Source organism: Hippichthys cyanospilos, chromosome 7, assembly GCF_059441005.1.
Source record: "Hippichthys cyanospilos isolate Australia breed blue-spotted pipefish chromosome 7, RoL_Hcya_1.0, whole genome shotgun sequence".
Lineage (NCBI taxonomy): Eukaryota > Metazoa > Chordata > Actinopteri > Syngnathiformes > Syngnathidae > Hippichthys > Hippichthys cyanospilos.
In genome coordinates this window covers 18,589,339-18,612,707 of record NC_142375.1, presented here as the reverse complement: position 1 = coordinate 18,612,707, position 23,369 = coordinate 18,589,339, and the positions used below count along the sequence as shown (strand labels likewise).

The window sequence follows — 23,369 nt, the reverse complement described above, 5'->3', positions numbered from 1 at the left end:
TTAATGACCACCACTGACAGTTAAAGGTGATTTTTTTTTTCTTTCGGGTAGAACTTTTCATTCACTACTTTTATTGTATCTCATTATATCTCAAAATAAAGTGGATCTACAGGAGATTCCGCCTTTCTCTCGTGTTGGGACTGATCCTGTTATGCTGAAGATGGACTGTGGGCAGCATTAACTTTGTCTAATTTATCCAATTTACTGGTGTTAATGGGCATCCTTCTGCTTACTCGGTGTCATAGAGCTGATGTGTACAGAGGGACTTTAGAAGCCTGACAAACTGCCAAATTCAGCCACAAAAGGGGACTGGAACACTTTTCCCCCCCTCACTTTTTTAATAAAGTCGTCGCACCACCTTGGCTGCGTTGACAGTTTAAATGTGAGCTATATCCTGTGATACTTAAAAGCTTAATGCAACAGCTAAACTATATTTGAAGTTATTTAGAGGCCTTTTCATTGGTGCTGACTCTCATTTAGCAGGAGTTTGTGATTGATTGATTCTGATCACAGTCACATCCCAAGACATAAGCAGGTATGCACACTTGTGCAACGACATTATGTCTGTGTTAGTTCCCCTTTTGAAAATATTTTATTCACTGGATTTGTACATGTTATATGCCACAGTAAGTACAGTAAGTCTGTCAATCTTCACATATGAGGTATAAGAGGAAAATAAAATAATCATAGATTCCAGATTACAAGGTCTGGGGTTAATAACTTGAATTTCAAATTGACCTCATTCAACAAATTACCTTGTCTATTTTTCACGAAAAATAATAATCTTAACTTGTTCTCTTGTTGTGCCATCAATATCAACAAGTACACTAAATTTGATCAAAATCTAAATTTGTTTGGTCAAACTTTTCAGAATAGTCTAGGCGGATTTGATAATTACATAACTTTTCGTGTGAAAATGTGTTAACACTTTTAAAACCTCTAGATCTGTTCAAGTGCAAATTGGCTTTGAGGTAAATTTACGACATTTAATTGGCACCGTATTTAAAAAAAAAACTTGATCTGTGGATGCTCACGTGTGGCCTCTAGTGGAAATATTGTGGCATTGCTTTTAACAATAGGTTTAAAGTTACCGTAATTTATGTGGCAAGTTAAGTTAAGTTTTGAAATTTCAAACCCAAAGCAAAGCAACACTAAAACCAAACCAAAGCCCTCATCCAAACCAAACCCCTTCACTCAAGTTCTTGTGGCTTAGTTATAATTTCTACTGCCCTCTCCCTCAAAAAAAAACAAAACAAAAAACATCCTTAAGAACTACCTTGAACTGTCTTCTATTCACTCTAGTTTCTCACCATCTACATCTTTCGGTCCCCCCCTCTTTCCCAGCTCCTGACATGTCCATCAGTCTGTCCCCCACTGACTGTGTGTCTCCAGCTCTTCCTGATTGGTCATGGGGGATTTCGGTGTGTGTGTGTATGTGTGTGTGGGCACCTTAGCTGCTCTTCCTGTGGCACCGCGCTCATACGGGGGGAGGTTTTAAACTTATGTCAAAGGTACACATGCCTTGTCTGAGCACGGCTTCCTTCAAGTTACATGGAAGGAAGCCAAGAAAAGAGAAATAATCAAATAATCTCCTTTCCCCTGGGTTCCAGATTTGGATTTGAGGCTCAGTCTTCAAAGAATATACCCAAGCAAGGGCAACTCCAGTGGGGATGCTCCATTTTTCCCTGACAAATTCAATTCATGATTTTTTTTTCATCAGGAATGTTATTCGGCTTGTATTTATATTGTGGGAGGAAGCCAGGAGAGAAAACACGCAGGCTCGGGGAGAATATGCAAACTCCACACAGTAAGGCCGAGTGAGGTGGATTTGAACTCGGGTCCCTGAACTGTGAAGCGGACGTACTACCCAAAAATCAAAACGATTAGTCAAATGGTTGGAATTGTTAGTCTAATCATTTATCAATAGTTTAGAAGTAGTGTTTATTTTATGAGTAAAACATTTATGTTTTAAAATAAACTTAAAAAAACATAGGAGCCAGTATTTTGAACGGCTCTTTTTAGTGAACGACTGAATGAAGCTTTAAACTCGCACAGGTGTCAAACTCCGATCCTCGAGGGCCGGAGTCCTTCGTGTTTTCCAGGTTACTCTCCCCCAGATCAAATGATTCAAATGATTTGCTCATCAGGAAGCTCTTCGGAGATTGAAAATGATCCCTTTCATTTGAACCAAGTGTGTTTGAGAATGACGCATCGAAAACATGCAAGATACCGGCCCTCGAGGACTGGACTTTGACATCTACGCGAGAGTCAAACGACCCATTACTGTTATTTTCTCCTTTCAGTAAGGATGTTCAGAATCAAGCCCCCATTGAAACATGACACAAAATATCTTTACTCGCCTCTGATTTTCAATTTTTAATGTACTTATTTTTATTGACAAAAAATGTCACTGCGAACAAAATTTTCAAGTGCCAATAGTCAACCCACTTCGAATTCTCTTTGATAACTGAGGCGATGTTGATTTTATTTTACTTTTTAAAACACAGCATATCATTTGAATTGTTTTATGATACATTAGTCATCTGAGAATGGTCTCTTTTTTGAACAATTATTTATTATCTTCCAAATCTGACAAGGAGAAAAAAAAAAAAAAGTCAGCCCGTTGGTCCCAGCTAAAACCCTCCATTTTTCTTTGTATTTTTTGACTGTTAAATACTCATTAACTAAATTCAATCAGTAATCCTGCTAAGTAACATACACACACTCCCATTTTGTCTTCTACGTGTGTCAGAGTGATTGTAGTGTGTGTGCGGCACTTTGAGTGAATGTTGATGAGGGTGGTGGGGTGTTTTCGAACTGTCTGACACCTGCAGCTCTTCATACTCAAAATGCAAATCCCCCACATCATCCCCTTCGTCAAACTGACAGATCTTATCAAGCAACATCTTTCCCCCCAATCCCCAAATTTATCATTATTATTATTTTTATATTTCTCACACTATTTTGTCTATTACTATTTCCACATGATTTGTCTGATTTATGTCAATCGAATTTCAAGATTTTTCAAATATGATTTGCTTTTTTTTTAATTAAAATTTGAAAATTTTCAACCAAAAATTCCCCATTGGTTCCCACTTCAGATTCAAAACTACACAGCAACGTCATTCTCACTTTTAATGTTCCAAAAATTAGTACATACCAAACTTCTTGCATTTTCAGAATCAAAATACACGGGGAAAAAAATCCTCTTGAATTTTTACCCTTTTTGATGTGTTCAAAATTCCCATTTACACAAAGATTTTCTGTTAAATTACTCACCCCAAATTTTTTCTCCTGTAACTTCCTCTCCGCTTGTCTGATTCATGTACATCCAAGTTTAAAGTGGTTTTTATGCTTGATGCCAAAAAAAGACGAAAAATAAAGAAATATTCCAATTTTTCACCATTAAAATACCCACAAAACGTCCTAATCCACTTCATCACATTGAGTGTTTACCAAATAATTCTGCAACTTTTCATTGAGTCTCTCAGCTTTCACACGCAATATCTCTGCAAATTTCACTCTCTCGTTCAGATGTTCTAGTTGGCTTTTTGATTAACGGCAGAAAAACGTTCTGAAATCATTCATCTCTGCTTTAAGGTGATCCGGGTGTGTAGACTTTTTATCTCCACTGTATGTATATGAATGCTCCGGCGACAGCCGAATTGAGGAAACAGTATGGAGGAAATGAAACAAATTGTGGTTAATGCAGGATGCACAACAAGTGAGCGAGTTTAGGAAGAAGCAGCAAGAAGAAGCAGGTGCAAGCAAGCCTGCTGCCCGGCCGGCTGCGTGAAGCGCTCACGTGAGAGGGACGCTCAATCCCCGGCAAACCTTCTGTGTCTGCCAGCTGAGCTTCAACTCTGACCTCAGGGGGGGGGGGGGGGATGGGGAGGGGCGGGGGGGTCTCGGGGTTCCACTCAGCGAGTGGGCTTCTCCTTCTCAGGAATAAAGTGCTATGTTATTTTTACTAATGTGTGCCCAATAAAAGCGGTTGTTTGACAGTAGCCTTTCAGCTCTTTAGTGCCACCGAGTGGTCGGTGTGGGAAGTTCAAGGAGAGGTAAACAGCACTTCCTGGTGGCTGTGAAAAGAAAAGCATTCAGGCCTATTGTGGTTTTTTTTTTGCTTGTTTGTTTGTTTTTTTACCTGGCCTCTAATGGCAGTGGCAACTTTTAAATCCTATAATATTCTGGTGTCTTAATTTTGCATTTTTGCCCTGAAATACATATGTGAAGCATTTTCACAAAATCAGGGTAATGTCACGTAGATTAGTTTTGAGATATGGAAAAAAATACACATTTTCGACAGAGGTGTCCAAGGTCAAGATTTTCACTTGCCAGCAGCTGAAAGGTTAATTTAAACGTTTATTTTTTCTTTAAAAATTCTAAATTGCAAGTTAATTCATTGTATATAATAACAGTAATATGAATTAGATTTTTAGTCAACAATTTTGCATATTTATAAATAATTGTTATCTATCTATCTACAGTATCTATTTATCTATCCATCCATCCATCCATCCATCCATCCATCTCTATCAGGCATCCATCCTCCAAATGTTTTTTCAATGGATATACATTAAAAATACACATTGCTATGCATGTACTTTATGTTATAAACTATCTTTTTTTTAATATTCCAAAGTTAGTAAAAATAATGGGTGTTTGTTTTCCTTCCTGTCGCCCAAGGGAGCATTTTTAGTTATTTTTGTCAGGGTATACTGTACCTAATGAAATGACCAGCGTGAGCGTTAGTCGGGCGTCACCTTGTGGGGGCGAGATGTGTTACAGCACCATGGAAGTGCCGCTTCCACTTTCACCGTGATAAAAAGCGCTCCGTTTTTTTAAAACATTCATTCAGCCTCACAAGTGTAAAACTGAGAGAAGCACCGTTCAAAGTTAAAAAACAAAACAAAAAACTTACATTTTGACGATCTGTATACAATAGTTGGTTGGCCTTACAACGGGCTTTGAATGTGGCACCACTGGCACGTCTTGACTTTTAACATCTTAAAGATCGTTAAAAGGCCACTAAAAACACAAGAAAAGGGACACATCTTTTGCTAATGAAATGATGATGATACATACACATTTAATGTCGACAAATAGAGAATTAGCTATAATGCCTTGCATTTCAGAACACACGTTTTTCCCCACAATCTGCTGTTCAAATCTTCATTTTCACGTCTCATCCTACGGTTTAATTAAACTATATTTGTTAATAATAATATTTATTTCTATATTAATTATTTATCACAGCTATAAAATGATCGCACGTATTAAGCAAACGTGCCTTTTTTCTAACCTCGTGTGTCCTTTAAACGACCCCCTTGGGTTTGTGCAGTGCACATCGTTCAACTTCCTCGTGAACTTTAACCTCGGATATTTATCCATCCTCGTGTGCGGGTTCGACGGGCAGCAGGTCCATCACCTCGTAATTCTCGCGATACGGCACATCTCCTCTTATATTAGGACAGGCGTGAGGGGCGCATCGTCCACTTGGATCTTCTGTGAAGCTCGCAGCCATGTCGGACGCGGTGGTCAGTTTCCTGAAGGATTTCTTGGCCGGTGGCGTGGCCGCCGCCATCTCCAAGACGGCCGTGGCACCCATTGAGAGAGTTAAACTCTTATTGCAGGTAATCAAAATATGAATATTGCCAAAAATTGAGTTGCCGTTTAAAATGCGACACGAGCGCGTCAATGTGAAGCAAAGGAATCAATTAAATTCAGGTGCGTAAAAGTCAGTGCCTAGCGTATGGAACGAACATGCCAATGAATAAATCTTCCCGTGCGTAAAAGTTGGTGACATAAGCATAAATGTGCGTCGTGTATCAATAACAAGCCTGGAAGTTGCTAAAATTAACGTTTCGAGTGCGTTAAGAGAATTTCGAAAATGTGACGCAACGCAACTTTTTATGCGTAAAAGCTTGCCGCTTCACAAACAAATCACCGACGCATGTTTACGTAAAATGAGCGTAAAAGTTAGTGAATCGAGCAATAGCTACCCATGTTAAATCGAATCGCTGCCAAAGAGAATCAACTAATTGTACGTTAAAAACTGACTTATGCGTAAAACTGCGTCATATGCGTAAATTCCCTTTTTTTTCTACGTACAGTGTTGTTGGCGCTCTCGGTGCCAAGTTCCATTTAATATTTTTGCTTCCCCCATTGAGGGATCCATCTTACACGTCCCCGAGCCAAAGTTTAATACTATAACGCAGAACCTAACTGTATAATAAGCAGTGAAAGTGAAGCGCTATATTTAACTCGGGAGCTGAAACATCATCCTCGGACCGTTCTCAAGTGACACTCGGTGAAGACGCTAAGTGGACAAAAATATTGGGACACCCGTCCGTTGCATTGGCAGAAAGTGACGAATAGAGGGCAGTGTTGTTTTATTGAGCTCAGCGTGTTTCTTTTTGCTCAAAAGTTGAGTGGGCTTGTTCTTCCTATCCGAACAAAGCATGCCTGTGACAGAGAAAAAGACCGAGTGGTTCAGAAGCGTGCAATTGTCCAAAATGTCCCTGTAAAATAAAGGTTTAAAATGCAGAGAGGAAATGCAATATTTGCTGTAAATCATTTAATAAGTTAATATTTCATACATTGACGGACCTTTTTTCAGTCTGAGTTGAATATATCCGACTGGATTTGATTGCATAGCGTTGTTAGCAGCTAACACTAACGCTGGAGACTTTTGCCATATCATACAATGAAAACCTAATTGATTTGTGGTTTCTTAGCATCCCTACTCAATGACTGAGTTATTTTTTTAAATTTTGATGTGTTTATGTTGGTAGAGACTTGAAATGATGACAAAAAAAAACTGTCAAGGGGGAGTGAGTAGCTAGTAGCAAACAACGCTGCAAAGGTCAGCTTCAAAATAAATGCATTGACATCCATGGGTTAGGGGAACATATATATATATATATATATATATATATAAATTCTATGTTGCATTGTCAATCTGAAGTAAATGGATTGTTCAACCCTTGCATTAAAAACCCTCTTACTTGTTTGCGCAGGTCCAGCATGCCAGTAAGCAGATCACAGCTGAGATGCAGTACAAGGGCATCATGGACTGTGTGGTGCGGATCCCAAAGGAACAAGGTTTCCTGTCCTTCTGGAGGGGGAACCTGGCCAACGTCATCCGATACTTCCCCACCCAAGCCCTCAACTTTGCCTTCAAAGACAAGTACAAGAAGATCTTCCTTGGCGGCGTGGACCAGAAGACGCAGTTCTGGCGCTACTTCGCCGGCAATCTGGCGTCAGGCGGCGCGGCTGGCGCCACCTCGCTGTGCTTCGTCTACCCCCTGGACTTCGCCAGGACGCGATTGGCCGCCGACATCGGCAAGGGCGCGGCCGAGAGGGAGTTCACCGGCCTGGGGAACTGTATCAGCAAGATCTTCAAGACGGACGGCATCAAGGGGCTCTACCTGGGCTTCAACGTGTCCGTGCAGGGCATCATCATCTACAGGGCCGCGTACTTCGGCTGCTTTGACACAGCCAAAGGCAAGGAAAACGATTAATAGTCATGTAGCGCCTCACGTAGCTGACCGAATCCGCCTCAAAGTCCGCATGGATATTTTTTTACACCTGATCTCGCAATGTATTTTGTTATCCTTTACACATTCAATGCCAAAGACGTATATCCGCGACAATAATTATGACATTCAATCCCAGGTACTTTATTATTTTTATTACAGGTATTTATTTTTTTTAAGTTTGGGAAAAGCAACTTCTAAGTGGTTGTTACTAAATGAGATGAGGACAAAATTAATTTCCTACTTTAGGTAATTAAATACAGTACTAAAGATAAAGATTGTGGTGCTAAAGTAATCAATTAATTTAGTACCCGTTTAACATCAGTCAATTAGAGGGAAAAAAGGTGAATCTGTCAGCCAATTTCAAGCATTCTGATTGGCCATAGTTAGTTTTATGTTTTTCATTTGCCCGGCAAAAGTAAGTTCTAAGAGTGGCTGGTACGAAATGAATTGAGTACAAAAGTAATTACCTCCTTTCGGTAAGTAAATATTTAAGTGACGGATTACATTACAAAAGTGCTAAAGTACTTGATTACTGTAGGTACTAAACTACTAATCAATTACTTTGTTTCCAACGCACTTAAGCAATCAATTATTTTGGGCGCAAAAGTAATCAATTACTTTAGCTGCATTAGCGTATTTTTTGTCGGCACTTAACGCCAGCAGTTAAAAAACAAAAACAAAGTGAACTTGCCAGCATATTTGAAGCGTTTTGATTCCTGCATTGTTCAATGGCGCTCAAAGTGTTAATAATGTAAAATGGGTTTTTAACCATTTTTCATTGGCGATGGGCAACAATAGTTGGGCTCATGAGTTTACATAGGTTACGCTAGTGCAGCAGTTGTCAAATGGGGGAACGGTAGATTTTTATCAGCATTTTAGAGGTACTAGTAAAATAAAATGTAATGCCTTTAAATTTTGTGACAACAGTTCATTTTCCTTTTCAAATTAAGAACAAATTAGGACATGAAGGAACTTATCGCTAAAGTGTCTTTTAGAGACTTGTTTCAAGTGTTTGTGTGCATATATTTTAAGTTTATATGTAGTTATAAGTAATATTCTGGCAGATGAGCCAGAAATAATACAGATGTTACATCATCGTTTTTTCTGGTGTTGCTGAATGAGTCATAAATTGATTGCATGGTTCTGTTATTGCGGTTTCGCTCTGTCACAAATTTTCATTTACTTTATGGCCGTACCGTTTACTATGTCAGGTTTAGTTCTTTTCTCTTCCGTTCAGCTATTTTTCTTATTTTTCCTCTCTTTAAGTCAGACCAGTCCAAAAAAATGTATTTATTTTTTGGAAAAAGAACTAAAAAAAGAAATAGCACAAAAAAAAAAATCAAACTTTTTTTCATTCAATTTTCATTTGTGACCATAACTTAGCTATTTTTGTTGATAAATTTCCTCAAAGTGAGACCCAACAAAAAACTATCAATGTCATGTATTTTGACAGGGAACAAAAACAAAACAAAACAAGAACAAACTAAATCCTTTTTGGGGGTTCATTATTTATGAGAACTATCGTAACTATATTGCAGTTTTTGGTGTTTTTTTGTATTCATGACCATAAAAAAAAAAAAAATATTGAATTCATGTTTTTAAACATAAAACAAATTAAAAATTATGGGAACAGCAAAAAAAAAAAAGTACCAGTAAAAAAAACTGTAAATCTCCCCCCGCCCCAACAGGAATGCTTCCCGATCCAAAGAACACACACATCGTGGTGAGCTGGATGATCGCCCAAACGGTGACGGCGGCGGCCGGCCTGGTGTCGTACCCCTTCGACACAGTCAGACGACGTATGATGATGCAGTCCGGTCGTAAAGGAGGTAAGCCAACCCTGCTAAACACGAGACTTCGGTCGATTCACCAATTTTGTAGTATCATCAGTACGATTTATCTCCTTGGTGTTAATTTCGCCCAACTTGGGCCATTCATCTAAACCATAGGTGTTAAACTCAAGACCCAAGGAACAGATCTAGTACTTATCTAATTTTAACCCAATTGAACACTGTAGTGAAAACTGTGACCATTGGAGTTCTAAGTAAAGAACGGAAGTCAATCTTTCATATGATACCAATTATTTGTAATCACACGAGTAAGCGGTTTGCATTGTTTTTAAGGCTCAGTCCTGTTTTGAAATATTATGTAGCTGATTCCTGTTATTTTGCGATCCAGCTGACATCATGTACAAGGGCACAATCGATTGCTGGAGGAAGATCCTCAAGGACGAAGGTGGCAAAGCCTTCTTCAAGGGCGCTTGGTCCAACGTGATCAGAGGGATGGGCGGAGCTTTCGTGTTGGTGCTGTACGACGAGATCAAGAAGTACACATAGGCCCGCCGCGCGTCGGCATGGAAACACTCCAGGAAGCTTGCTAGTCTTAATTCTTCAACAGCCCCGAAAAAAAGATTCTGTACATACACTTCGAATCCACAAGTTCAGTCAAACTGTAACCAGCAACTGTCATAATAAAGGTTTACAGTTTCTCAACATTTGTTGCCATGACAACCTGCTGTCAAATGACTTTACACGTTCATAACTTGTTTACATTTTCATTATTACTTAAAACATTTTCTTTTAACTATTACTTGCTGTCAGATGAAGTATGTTTAAAATTCTTAATTGTTCTCGATATTTTACTGAATCTGATAAAAATTGCATTTTTCATGACAACTTGCTAGCAAATGAATACAAGTAGTATATTAACCTGCTTCATAAGAATACATAAATATAAACCTGACAGATGAGGGAAAAACAAATATAAACAGAGGACCAAATAGTACATTTCCACAACTATTAATAACCAAATGTTTTTGATTGCTCTCCCCATGGATTTTTGGGAAGATGAAGTGATGTAGAACCACAGAACACACACTTGCTTGCTAGAAAGTGATCAGTGCAAACGGCAGCTGGTCATTATTGAAAGGTAATCCATTTGCTCTCGCCAGCTAATATAAAGCACTTGGGCACTGCTAGCTAGCGGCTAATTTATGGTGTTCAGAATGTTTTCCAGTTTTGATGATCAGGATGGTCAAGAAAAAAAACCTGGAAAATGTGAAGGTTACAGGCCCTGTAGGACCGGGTTTGGACATCCCTGTGTTAGAGGCTGTGCTGGCTAAACGCTAACAGGCAGTCTACAATAAGATGCCAGCCTAATTAAGTAATTTAATGTCCCAAATTGGCGTTGGACAAGGCTGTTTTCTCTCGCAGCAACAGGTTACAAGGTTACAAGTCAGAATTTGACACATGCTTCCTGGGATAAACTTCAAAATAAAGGTCAAAATACAAGCGTTCATCTACACATAGATAATTCTGTACAGCAATTTCATGTCTCACAATAGGCGTTTTTAACTAATAAAGCAGTGAAAATCTTGTGGCATCTGGTGGGATCTTGTCCCAAACCCCACTTATTTGACTTGCTAACAAATGAATCCAAACTAGTATTTTCACATTTTTTATTGATAATTTCATAAAATTTAAATTACATAAAGTATCAGAAAAAACGGTCACTTTTTGAAAATGACTACTCAATGCTATCAAAAATGTCCATGTGGAAAACTTCACAAGCATTTCCTAAGGTAAAAATAGACACCTTTGTCAAATAAATAAGAGGCACAAGCTGTACAGGACATACAGTATGGCTAACAACAAAAAGGTGGGCGGGCCGCGAGCAGCGCTCTGGACCTGGCTGTGGTGGAGCTTGCGGAGGTGGCTCGCGTACCCAGCTGTGAGACGCTGCCGTGGATGGAGCTCATGGCGGCCACTGTGGATGAGGACAACACGTCACATCTCGCATTCAAATTATTTTGCATAGCATGTGAAAAGATACTTGTTACTGCTTATGCTGAGATTTTAGGCTGTGTTATAAAACCGTACTGCTGGATGGAAGTATGTTGGTGGCGGTGTCGCACACTTCACAGGGCGTGGCCTGATATCTGGCTTGACGCTGGTAGTCCGTCAGCAGATTGGAACGTTTGAGTCCAGGCGTGGACTTGACGAACTCCAACCTCTTAAGTAGGGCCTGCAAGGAAAGCAAAGTCACTGTAGCTAGCAACATCAGCACATCATCAAAATTACTTCATCTGGCTTTGCCGGTGGATAAAATGAGACAAAAAAGCTTTTAATGACTTTAAAGGGGACTAATGCCACTTCTCTAACATTAACTAGCCCGGAGAAACGACCCGTCATTACATATTCAATTACTGCACTCCAGGAATAGACAGTGACAATTAGGTGAAAGCGTGGACGCTGGACCAGAAGAAATTAATGATCAAACAGCAACATCGTAAACATCACAAGTACTTTATATGATATAGCAAGAAGTAGCTCAAAATAGCAAAAGCATTGCGTTGATGCATAATATGTGAGGCTTTTCTTTTGGAGTTGACAAATGTGGTGCATTGGATGCCATTTTGTAGCAAAAATCATTATGCGATGAAGGGTGTTTCCAAACTTTTGACCGCCACTGCACACACCAAAAGAGCATCAACTCAGTATACAGTGGAAAGAGTTCCTAGAATGTGGCAGTGCCGCCTTGCTATGGTGCGCCACCACCCTCGCCACCTGTTGCCATCTGTCCATATCCGTCCAGTGTCTTCTTTCAATGTAGCCACATTCACGAGGGGGCTTTTAAAAAGCTAATTTTCCAAGAAACCACTCATTGCAAATGTTTGCAGAAAAAAAAACAAACAAAAACAAACATTTGAGCCAAACATAGTGTCCTTTCAATTCCCCAAAACATTCAATTTGACAAGCATATTACTTTTCAGCTATATTGAAGTTTCGAAAATAAAACTTGCAATTTGCATATCACCTTAAGACAAACTCAGGTTACTGCTTATTATTTAGTCAAAAAAAGCATCATAAAATGCCACTTTAGCTTTTGCTGGCTTCATCGCCGATTAGCAAGCAATTGCAAACCCCAAAAAACAATGACAAATTTCAAGATCATTAAAAATATATTAAATTGGTTGGATTGACTGCTTAATTATAGTTATGACTACTTTCACAATTGATATATACACACACATATATATATTCACATACACATAAACAATTAGTCATCCCCAATGGAAATATATATTTTTTTATTAATAACCTAAATTATTTTGACCCTACTTTGAGAACCATTGCTTTAATGTTTAAAAATGTCTGAGTGAAAAGCTGAAGGATCAAAATGAAGCATTAACGTACCAATAATCATAAAGTAATCCGATACGCCGCAAGAAGCCGAACTCACTTGATTGTCCTTATCGATGCGCTTGTGCTCGCGCAGGCGGTTGACGGCGCTGTGGGGTACATGCGGGTCGGTGACCTTGCGGGTGAACTGGTTGACGATGGCGCCGGGTTCTAAAGAGATACGGGAGAGCACCCGCAGGAGCCGCTGGTTCTCGTGGTCGATGTTGCGCACCTCATTATTGTTAAAGGTGAAATTTTTTCTGCATGGCCGCCCTCTGCAGTGAAGGATGAGGTTGTCCCGTACACTCCCACTGGCGTAAGAGTCCAAGTCTGGATAATTAAACAATTAGTCATCCTCAAAGGAAAATTCATCTCATTTTAATTTTACTTGTAGTGAAGTGGTGCTTTTTCAACATTTTTTCAGTGATTGTACCCCCTGTGAAATATCTTTTCAGGCAAGTACCCCTTAACTAATGCAAATCATTTTTGGGTTAAAAAAAAGATGACTTAAAACATGCCATAAGTATCTTATTTTAAGAAATAATCAACCTAAAGTGTCGTCTTTTAGATAAGATAAAAAAAATCTGTTACAAAAAAAGTGTTAAAAAGAAAAAAAAAAATTTCTCCACCAAAAAAAAAAATCTATATAAAAGACCTGTTCACAAAAATCATTAACCACTTACAGAACTAATAAGTATCTGCCCCCCCCAAAAAGTAATCAAAGTGTCAGACCTGTTCTCAAAAATAAATGATAAATGTTTGTCCACAAAAAAAAAATGGGCTAGTAGAAGTTCACAAAAATAAATGATTAACTTGACAGGTAACGAGAGGTGGCACTTGGCGAGTTGGGTCAAACCATTCTAGTATGGGGGAGAATCTAGCTTGCAATGAAACTGAATAACCTACTGAACATAACATTATTTGTGAACTTATATTTTCCTGAAACAATTCAAAGATTATTTTCAAATGATTTTTGCATGTTTATTTAAAATCTCAAGTACCGCTGAAGCACCTTAAAGTATCCCCAGAGGTACTAGTTCCCTCCTTCGAGAACCACTGCAGTAAAGTATTATCAATTAAGCTTATGTAATCAATTCTGTATACGTAAGTATTTTATTTTACAAACCCTGTCTACTCATTAGCGCATGTCAGAAAAAAATCCAAACAGCTTTGGTTATTGTTTCTATTGCAACGGTTGCTCCTGCCTCCCGATACAAACGTTACGTTGCTCCGAAAACACATCCAATCACAAAATCGAGGGCGCTAACAAATGATTTAATTACACTGACATACGGCACCTGTTGCCAGGGTTTAGCGATGACTCTGTTACAGCTGCTTAGCTAGCAGTGCTCCACATAGGCTGGTGTGCCAGAAATAAATGATTCTGCACATTAATGCTGACAGCCTGACAATTGCCATTCCTACTGATCACCTTTATCAAAAAATTCTGACCCATGTGTTTTTTCAGATGGTAACATCTCAAAATCTCAAAATTTATGAGATTTTGGAGGGTTCTTGTTATGGCCAGATTCCTTAGTGAGGGTAGCCTTGCCTAGGCTACCTTGTTTCCATATAAATAATCATCATCTCTCTTTAACATCACTAGCAATCTTGGGACCCTTGGCTCACCCATTCAAGTTTGAATTAAGGAGTAAAATTCCCAAGTTATTTTAAGCACTTAGACCCGATCCAGTATGTAGCATTTTGACAGTGATTTCGACCAACAGCAGACCAGTATCTTAGGGAATCGTGACAGACCAACAGCAGACCAGCATCTGAGTGGCGCGTTGCAGCGCAGGTAGTTTGACGGGACCAGAAAATAAGAGCAATTACCTAAAAACGGCAGAAGATGGAGAGTAAACACAACCACAGCCAACCCCTAGGGTCATGACAGTTGTTTTGTGTCGAAGAGCGGGAAAAATACTTAAAGCGGGGGACGAAAAAGTGTCGCTGAAAAAAATGTAAGGCAGGGATGTCATAGACCAGGGGTCCACTGTACACGTTTTTCATTCATAGGTGGGAAAAATAATCATCATTCGATTTGAATTTCAAATTTAACAGCAGAAATACCCGATAGCTGCATGGCTGAATGATAACGAATTACTATATTTTTTGGTGAGTATGCCGCACGAATGAAAGTGTCTGCAAGCTTATGGCTGCCTCTAGTCGCCCTGGCCACCCCACTGAAAACTATCTGGCTACGCCCCTACTTTCTCCCCATTGTTGCAATCGCACCGCACCTGCATTCACGACTCTGCCCGGACGGAGGCTGCTGCTGACTCTGGTCGGTTGCTTCCCTTTGGCACTGTTGGGCTCCACAAACTGGAGGTGCTGGAAGGGTGAGGAACCCGGACTGCCCCTTTCCCTTAGCGTGTAGTCAGACTCATCCGCCAGGGACAGTTTGTTGGACGCCCTGCTCGGGACTCGGGCGGACGGCTCTCGCCCTTTCTTGGAGCCTCCCGGCGAACTGTAGCGACTCGAGGCCGGGGAGGAGGTCGGCGGCCGTTTGGCGCGTGGGGAGCGCCCGCTGGCCGACCCCGAGCGCGCGGTTCCGGGTGGCCCCCGGATGTCTTCCGTGCTACAGTCGCTGTCCTCGCCTCCTAACGCGTCGAACGAGCCGGGGGGGACGTCCTCGGGAATGTCCTCTTCTGCCTCATTGTCCGCGCTCCTCCTGCCTCTTCTTGCTCGGTCTTCGTCGGTGTCGAAGAAGGAGTGGTCGACGTCACCGTCCAGGTCTTTTGGGTTGAACATGGCCGCCTGGTCAACACTCGAGCGCCGCGTTTAAAATCAGGGAGGCGAGGTGGGAGGGTGGGCTTGGTGACGTCACTTCCTTCAATCGGTTGCCGCGGGTCGAGGTTGCCAGATCAGCATCTCCTCCAAACGCATTTCACACTCGGAGCTCAGTTGAAGCAGCCTCGAACTCTGATTGAAAAGGCGCATCATCGCTCTCACGCATGTTGTAAAAAAGTGACACAACGGTTTAAATCAAAGCCGCGCAACAATGACGGCTCACAATTACATCAGCGTGTCAATTACACCCCTCAAAGGACTTACGTGTTGATGTCAACGGATTGAAAGGTTTATGTCAACTCGTGACGCGTATGACGTGTTTTTGCAATTGCACCATTTGGCCACTAGATGTCACTGGGACAAAACAATTGGTGTCAGTTTTACGATGGAGGCTACGTATGCAGGAACTCAAACGCACAAAATTGACGAATGCGGGGATTTTTGTTCAAATTATTATTTTTTTATTCAAAATTAAGGTTTTTAGGTGTAATATGTCTTTCTTTGGGCAGAAAAATAATTAAAAACATGGTGTAGTGGAGGATTATGTGGGATACGTGTCCCCTGAAATTCCAATTTGTCATGGGTTGTCATTGGCGAACAGTTCGACTGAGATGCTGATTTCAATGAACACTAGTTCGCACACAAAACTGTCAAAGACAGCATCTACATGACCGATCAGTTTTGGTTGAGAGTAGTCCTAGTATTAAACAGTGATTATATTAGCTGCCTGCAGTTCAAATGAAAGCATCTGTTGGCAGTAATTTGATAGATTGATTTAATTAGATAAAACGCATAAACATACCCGCTACAAGGGCAGCACAATGTGATGAGATCATAAGATCACGTTGTTCGTATGCGTTTAGTATATATAATTACATCTTCCCAAATGCTTTTCAAACACTTGCCATCGTGTATAATTACAACAGAGGGTAAAATTCTGTAGAATGGACCAAGAGGCTACTCAATGTTGGGGGAAGGGGCAAGGCCCGACCATGAAATGTTGATCTGTTAATTATTGACATACTCCTAAATAATACTTCAACAGCTGTTCAAATAAATTCAAAGTCTGCTGCTTTAACAGACAGCTAAACATGCACATACAACTGCTGTATGTGTATAAGCATCATTGTCTTTGTAAAAGTGGTGCTCTTGTATTGTCTCATAATTTTATAAGCCTAACCTACCCAATGAAGTGGCCACTAAGTTAACATGATATAGGCCTTCGGATGAGTTAAAACCTGATTTGAGACATCATCGTCGCCATACTTCATAATGCTTTTGGCCTCTGAGGAAGGCACATATTATAATAGGCGGTTTGATCCCAAAACTCAGGTCCTTTCCAGCCACACCACCCCTGAGGAAAACACAGACACAACACCAAAGTTAACAATGTCTGTCCTGAAGACGCATGGGGAATCACGGCTTTCGGGGCCCACCTTCTCCGTGATGACCTGTAGGTCTTCTGCGCCTGTGTAATGAGGGTCCAGGATGAGGAAGCGAATCTGGCCGGTGGTCTCGCTCCAAGCAACGCCCAGGATGGTGTGAGCTAAGACCCCCCCACCTGCAAGGGATGTAAACTATCTCAACATATTTTCATCATCCAGGTTCATCCTATTTAAGTTCTATAAAGTGAAAACTTAATTCAATTGTAATTTTAGATTGGTAACACAGCAAAACCTTAACTGAATATTCCTTAAGAAACAATGATTTTTAACCCATTCAATTCCAAAGATGATTGTATATGTCTTTACAGACTCAAGACGTTCAATTCTTGGTATTATAAAGATGCACCATGATGAAAATGGAAACTTTGTAACCTTGAGAAAAGATGGCTGGATTAAGGTTTGCAATTTACCCCATATTACCATTAAAGCAATTCAAATCATGCTTAAAAATGAAGAGCTCACCAATCATCACTGGAGTGCCCTCAGAGAGGAAATGATTGGCCAGTTCTCTGCCTTTAGTGGCCATTTCGGAACCCTGGCTGAAAGCACAGGTATTCATCATTCCAAAAAATGCATCTAAATGCATCAGACTGTGAAAGTCAAACAAACCTCACAAACAAGATCTTGGATGTAACCCCAAAAAGTTGGTTGAGGACAGCTTGAACCTCAAAGGATCCAATCCACTGACGAGACCCCACAAACGACCCTTGTTTGTCACCAACATCCACTAAAGCCTGGAAAAATGTACAAAGAGAAATAAAATACAATGGAAGTCAATTAAAGATTGCTATCAATTTAATTGTGAGTAATGCAGTCACAAAATGGCCGCGAATGAGCATAAAATAGTTATCTAGGCACATGGCAAAAAAGTTCTGACATTTATGTTGCTACAGTCATTGTAAGGCCCAATAGTGCTGACTTTATTGACTGAAGATGTATTTGTGACACTTTTTTTTTTAGAGACATACAGTGAATATAAAGTCTACACACACCTGTTTAAATGCAGAACAGAAATAAGTTTTTCAATTAAGGATTATTTTAATTGCTAAATCGGTTAATTGATGAATCAGATTTTTTTTTTTAATTTCCACCCCCTTTTCAAAATTAGGCCTTTTTGGTAATTGAGAGTGCAGAAATAACACTAACAGGATTTTTGTTTCCAAAATTTGCTTAATTATTTCTTTGGTAACATTAAAATTGGTTATACTATTGAAAATAGCACTCCACGTGAAAACATCATGGGAAATGTCTTCTTTTGATTGAAGACAATGATAATAAGCCTGCTTTCATAGAGAACTACATCTGGTGATATAAATATTTTTATCAATTTATTGTTGAAAAAAGGGCTGGGGGGGGGGGAAATGATCCAAGTCAAGTAAGTCGATTTTGAAAATGTCGACTAAGCTCCGCCAGAATCATTTTTGTGCCACCGTTTTCTCCACTGGATGCTTCTTCCAGATGCACGCAGTGTTGCAAAGGTGGCAAGGAAGAATGGCTACCCCCTAAAAAAACAGTAATTTCAAAATACCAAAAAAAAGAGCCCAAAAAAAGTCAAATTTTCAAGGTGGAAAAGGCAAACCATAGGAGTACTTTGGGGAAAAAAAAGTGCAGACTCTTGACAACCGGCTTTAGTGCTAGTCTTGGTGCACCACCTAGTGGCCGAATGGCCGATGCTATTTGTGTGGTTACCAGTAAATTATTACTTAGCTGGCTTTCATTCAAGAAAATATTAAACACGCGAAGCATCCCAAAACAAAGTACAGTACTTCCTAAAACAGCATAAGACAAAGATAGATAATTGTATACATGTTTTTTGGTGAAATCACATCAGTCTCTATTTGAAAAATTCCATCTCAATCCTGTTACCTGCTGGATCTCCTTATGAGAGGGTACGGGCCGCTCAACGTAGCCTTGCTGCTGGAACCAGGAGCAGATTGTCTGTAGGGAGCGATAAGCACAGCCCCAGCCGTTGTCGTCCATGCGGTCCTGCATGTAGTGGTGATAACTGTACAGCCCTTGTACCAAGTACACCTGAAACACACACAAATAATCAGGGTTGCTATTCCAGAGAGCATTCGAGGAAATACAAAAAAAACGTTACCTTTCCGTCATCCAAAGTGGGATGTGTAAGAGCCAGGTGTGGGTTTCGGAGATAACCGTCTTTGTAGGGTTCATTGGGGAAGTGATATGCGTTGGCTCTTCTGAAATATGGTCTGTCTTCTGGTAGAGCAAATCGCTCATGCAGCTCCTACGCAAACAGTTTAAGTACAAAGAATAAAGGGAAATATTCATTTGTACATATTAACTCGTTTGTTGCCATTTACGTCAAATATTTGATTTGAACTGGGCTGGCAGTGAATGTGTTAAAAGATGACATGTTTTGGGATGCTTCACATAGCAAACGTGCTGTTTAAGAGTACATTGTAAGGTCTAAAATGTAATCTTCTGGATCCCATGCAACACAGTGTCGCTTTCAGTGATGTACCTTACGCTGGTTCTCTAGCTGGCTGTCAGGCACCCCAGCAGGATAGACAACAGTCACCAATCCGTTGGGCTCCGGAAGTAGAAAGTGGAAAGGCTCTGGGACGGATACCTTAGTTCCTTTCATGTATCGCAGCATCACTTGCTCCATCTCCTGCAGCTGATGTGTTAGCGCCCCCAAAAGGCGCACACAGGCACTGCATGAGATTGTAGCGTGGTAAAAAGTCCATGCCTGCTTTTAGTTGAAAGCTGATCAATCTTTTATTTGTGACGGTTACTCTTTGATGGTGTCAGTGGAGCAGATGCGGACAGCACAATCCATGGGAAGAGTTGTGGACAGGAAGTTGGACTTCTGTATGGTTCTGCAGAGAACAGGTGCAGGGAGGGGACCTGGCTTTGTCACCTCCATCATCAGGTTTAGGCTGATCACCCTCTGAAAGGTCAAAAACACGAGGATGTGATGAAACTATACATATGTATGCTCTCGGTATAATTCATTTTACTTTTAATAATTGTATATTGGAATGTATATTGACTATTGCGCTGGAAAATATTGCTGTATAGTTGTCATAATGAATGAGTGCTATATTTCATTACTTAAAATGAGAGCCTGTTCATTTGTCAATTCATATCCAATAGAGCAGTGAAGAAAATGACAAAATACAAAATGTTCACATACAGCCACCGCACTCTTTTTGCCCTTCTTCTTCGCAGATCTTTTGCCAGCCATTTCTTGTTCATCTGTCCTAAAATGTAAGCAAAATAGAATTGGAACAAATGTGACGCGTGTAAGATGAGAACAGAAAAAACTTACTGTATCCATTTATGTAGTTCTTCACACAGTGTGTTTGCAGTTATTTCTTTTGGAGTCACGCAAACATGTTTGTTGGGCCAAATAATAATTGGACTGTCCTGGACTCTAAGGACGATGGAGTCTGAGTTCATGTGAGAGTGCAGATTCTCAAATGTTTTTGAGATGGCTTTGTGCATGAGCGTCACTGGAACCAAAAAACAATTAGTGTCAATTAGTATAAATATATCTATTGTCTGATTATATTTAAGCAATAGTTAATACACAAAACAGACAGTTTCATCTATTATCTATAAATGATGTCCTGGACCAGGACAAGGAGATAATTTCTTTTCAGACAATAATATTAGTTAACCTTACAGGCTACCGTAACTCTAGAGAGAGTTCACTATTTAAGAGGAATTGACCCTCCTTTCATATTTAATGACGATCCATCATACCATCAGTGCCATCCAGGAGACATTTAAGCTCCAGGTGTCCTCTTACGCGGAGAAAGTCTTCCGTTTCCGAGCTATTCGAATCAACAATCTGAAATAGAAGAAAAATGAATCAACACTTAGCGGTGTAAATTGCACGTTTGTAAAAATATTGACAACGTGCAACCCAAATGACGGCTTTCTACGTGACAAAATCAAACTCAGTAAATATAATCACAGTAAAATGAGTGTTTTTCTATCATTGCCATGCCTACCATTGTCAGGTTTAGCTGGAAATAAGTCCAAAACGAAGCTGGGTTGCTTATTCACAGGAGGCTTCCATGTCTGTTTGACAACTTTCGACGTGTCTCTTTCATCGATAGCTGATTGGACCACAATATCCCCGCCCACTTGTGTTGCATTCGCAGTAACTCGTAATTTCTCAAACGTTCATCTACAACAGGCAACGCTTTAGTTACTGTCGTAAATGTTAACTACTGTCGATTATGAGAAGTCCTTTTCATATTTACAAAAATATAATATTCGGACAAAACGGAAATTCATATTTTACAACAATTCTGTCGCTTAACCCTAAAGGTTGATGTACGTTTTTCCACTCTTGAAATCGGTTTGAAGGTGTCATACTCAATATCTACTGAACGCTTTCGTCAAGATTCCCCAAGGATAATTATACACTTAATTAGTGCATATTTCTTGCAAAGTGTTGAATAGAATGTTTTTTTGGGACAGATTTGTTTCATAAAAGGCCTTCAAAACCCCAATTTTGTTATCCATCTGTAATAATGACAATAAATGTATTCTATTCTATTCTTTTCTGTCACCCTGGTTGAAATCTATTCGGTCACCCTAGTTGAAAGCCAAAAACTGATGAGCGTTATGGTGGCTAAAGACTAGTTGAGGATGTACCACGCCTCTTGCCGAAAGTTAGCCGGGATAGCTTCAAGCACGCCTCAGACTTTAGTGAGTATAAGCGGTAATTGACAAATGGATGCAGAAAAGAAACTATACAATTCAGAGATACCAGAGTTCTTCTCATGTCAGGTCACATACATAATAATTGTGTATCTATTGTAGCAACAACATTAATGTGTCCTGACCAGAGAACCCAGGGGTATGCGATTGGCTGTCATATTGTGTGTATATTCCAATTCAACAGGGGGGAGGCTATACAGTCCATCTATACATGCAAGTCTGTACTGGTGGGTCAGCATCTAGAAGGATGGAGTGAGGCATACAATATCAAATTATCCCAGCATCAGTGCCCATGTCACCCTTCTTACGCAACGTGGGAAAACATGCATCGACATTTCCTCTTTTGTATTGGCATTTACGGTATTCCAGCTACCGTAACATTTATTTGTAATGGAAAGTCAGTGGTAGTATGGTTGTCAGAGGAGCCTTTCCTAGTGTTTGGCCTGTTTGCCCGGGGCGACGAAACGGCAGCCATGCATGCAAGACCAGGCAGATTGAGTGGCCGCAGCATTGGGGACAACATAGCAACACAGCATGTACAAGTAGGAGTTGTAAATGTATTGTTGTAGCAAAAAGCTTCACCTATATTGTAATTATTTTACATTGTACTAAATTGAATATATTTAGACAAAGACTCTGCACAGCCCCAAATGTTTGCCTTATAAAGATAATGTGTCCAGAAGTGTTTATATACTTAACTGTAATGACCAGTCAGCAGGCAGGTGTTATTTGCAGAAATGCATTTATGCAATATTATTTATTTTATTAAGAACACCTTTATAGTCAGTAAATGAGAACTGTTAGAAATGTTTAACTATAACAATTTAGATTCACATATACAATAGCATTGTGGTCACTTCTCAGTGTGACAAAAAATATGTTATTATTTTGCTGCTCCTCCTTCTTGGACACCTGAGGGCAGTAGATATACACACACACACACACACAAACAAATATATATATATATATATATATATATATATATATATATATATATATATATATATATATATATATATATATATATATATATATATATATATATATATATGATGATAAGGTCTCTAATGGTTGTGTCAGTACTGTAATAAAAATTCTATTTTTGGCTCATGGAAAAAAATAGTGAAGTGTTTGTTTTAAGTGTGATCTGTATTTCTTCAAGTGGACATTATTCATTGTTGTGACGGCCACTATTTGAGGCATAGTATGTACAAAACATGACAATAATGGAGTATTTACTGAAAATATGTGTTGAGGACCACCCCAAAATAATACCGCAATGTATTTGAAAGCAGCGTTGCTTGCCATTGACCCTGTGTAGCTCAAGCTGGAATCTATTGCTGTTTATCTCAAGTGAAATCTCACCATGTCAGCCTTGATTTGCGACAGGGCCGTTGCTATCTTCTCTGCGTTTGGTAAACAGGATCTGTGCACCGCCTGGATATACAGTACATGGCTCACGTTGTGTGCTGGAAACGCAAAGCGTACATAGTATGATACACATCCAGCAGGCAGACATAAGCATCACATATATCTTTTGCTTGTGTGTGATGACACTTAGCCGGATGGATGTATAATATACACTGAGAACACGTGGTGAAGTATAGGGTTATTTTTCAGCTCAAGAGTTTTTGATAGATGGCTCTGCAATGCATATTTTAGTAATGCAGCTACAGGGGGCGGGGGGTAATAAATAGCATGAGTTAAAG

General features: G+C 39.8%; 3 protein-coding genes across 3 annotated transcripts; 1 reads left to right on the top strand and 2 right to left on the bottom strand.

The window, feature by feature from the left end:
• Window positions 1-5,393: 5,393 nt before the first annotated feature.
• Window positions 5,394-10,036, top strand: slc25a4 (solute carrier family 25 member 4). Its single transcript, XM_088419292.1, has 4 exons — window positions 5,394-5,636; window positions 7,023-7,509; window positions 9,233-9,373; window positions 9,723-10,036. Exons 1-4 carry the CDS (start codon window positions 5,526-5,528, stop codon window positions 9,878-9,880), a joined length of 897 nt encoding a protein of 298 aa, XP_088275418.1. The 5' UTR covers window positions 5,394-5,525; the 3' UTR covers window positions 9,881-10,036.
• A 948-nt stretch (window positions 10,037-10,984) lies between these two features.
• cfap97 (cilia and flagella associated protein 97) lies at window positions 10,985-15,795 on the bottom strand. Its single transcript, XM_088420383.1, has 4 exons — window positions 14,965-15,795; window positions 12,786-13,054; window positions 11,423-11,567; window positions 10,985-11,309 (listed from the first exon to the last, which is right to left on the bottom strand). The coding sequence occupies exons 1-4, from the start codon at window positions 15,473-15,475 to the stop codon at window positions 11,188-11,190; spliced, it is 1,047 nt and encodes a 348-aa protein (XP_088276509.1). The 5' UTR covers window positions 15,476-15,795; the 3' UTR covers window positions 10,985-11,187.
• Window positions 15,796-15,952: 157 nt separating this feature from the next.
• Window positions 15,953-21,031, bottom strand: ufsp2 (ufm1-specific peptidase 2). The gene is made up of 12 exons (XM_088420382.1): window positions 20,943-21,031; window positions 20,692-20,779; window positions 20,255-20,438; window positions 20,120-20,186; window positions 19,719-19,873; window positions 19,445-19,637; window positions 19,061-19,207; window positions 18,826-18,990; window positions 17,569-17,693; window positions 17,422-17,498; window positions 16,951-17,075; window positions 15,953-16,868 (listed from the first exon to the last, which is right to left on the bottom strand). Exons 1-12 carry the CDS (start codon window positions 20,943-20,945, stop codon window positions 16,782-16,784), a joined length of 1,416 nt encoding a protein of 471 aa, XP_088276508.1. The 5' UTR covers window positions 20,946-21,031; the 3' UTR covers window positions 15,953-16,781.
• Between the last annotated feature and the right edge of the window lie 2,338 nt (window positions 21,032-23,369).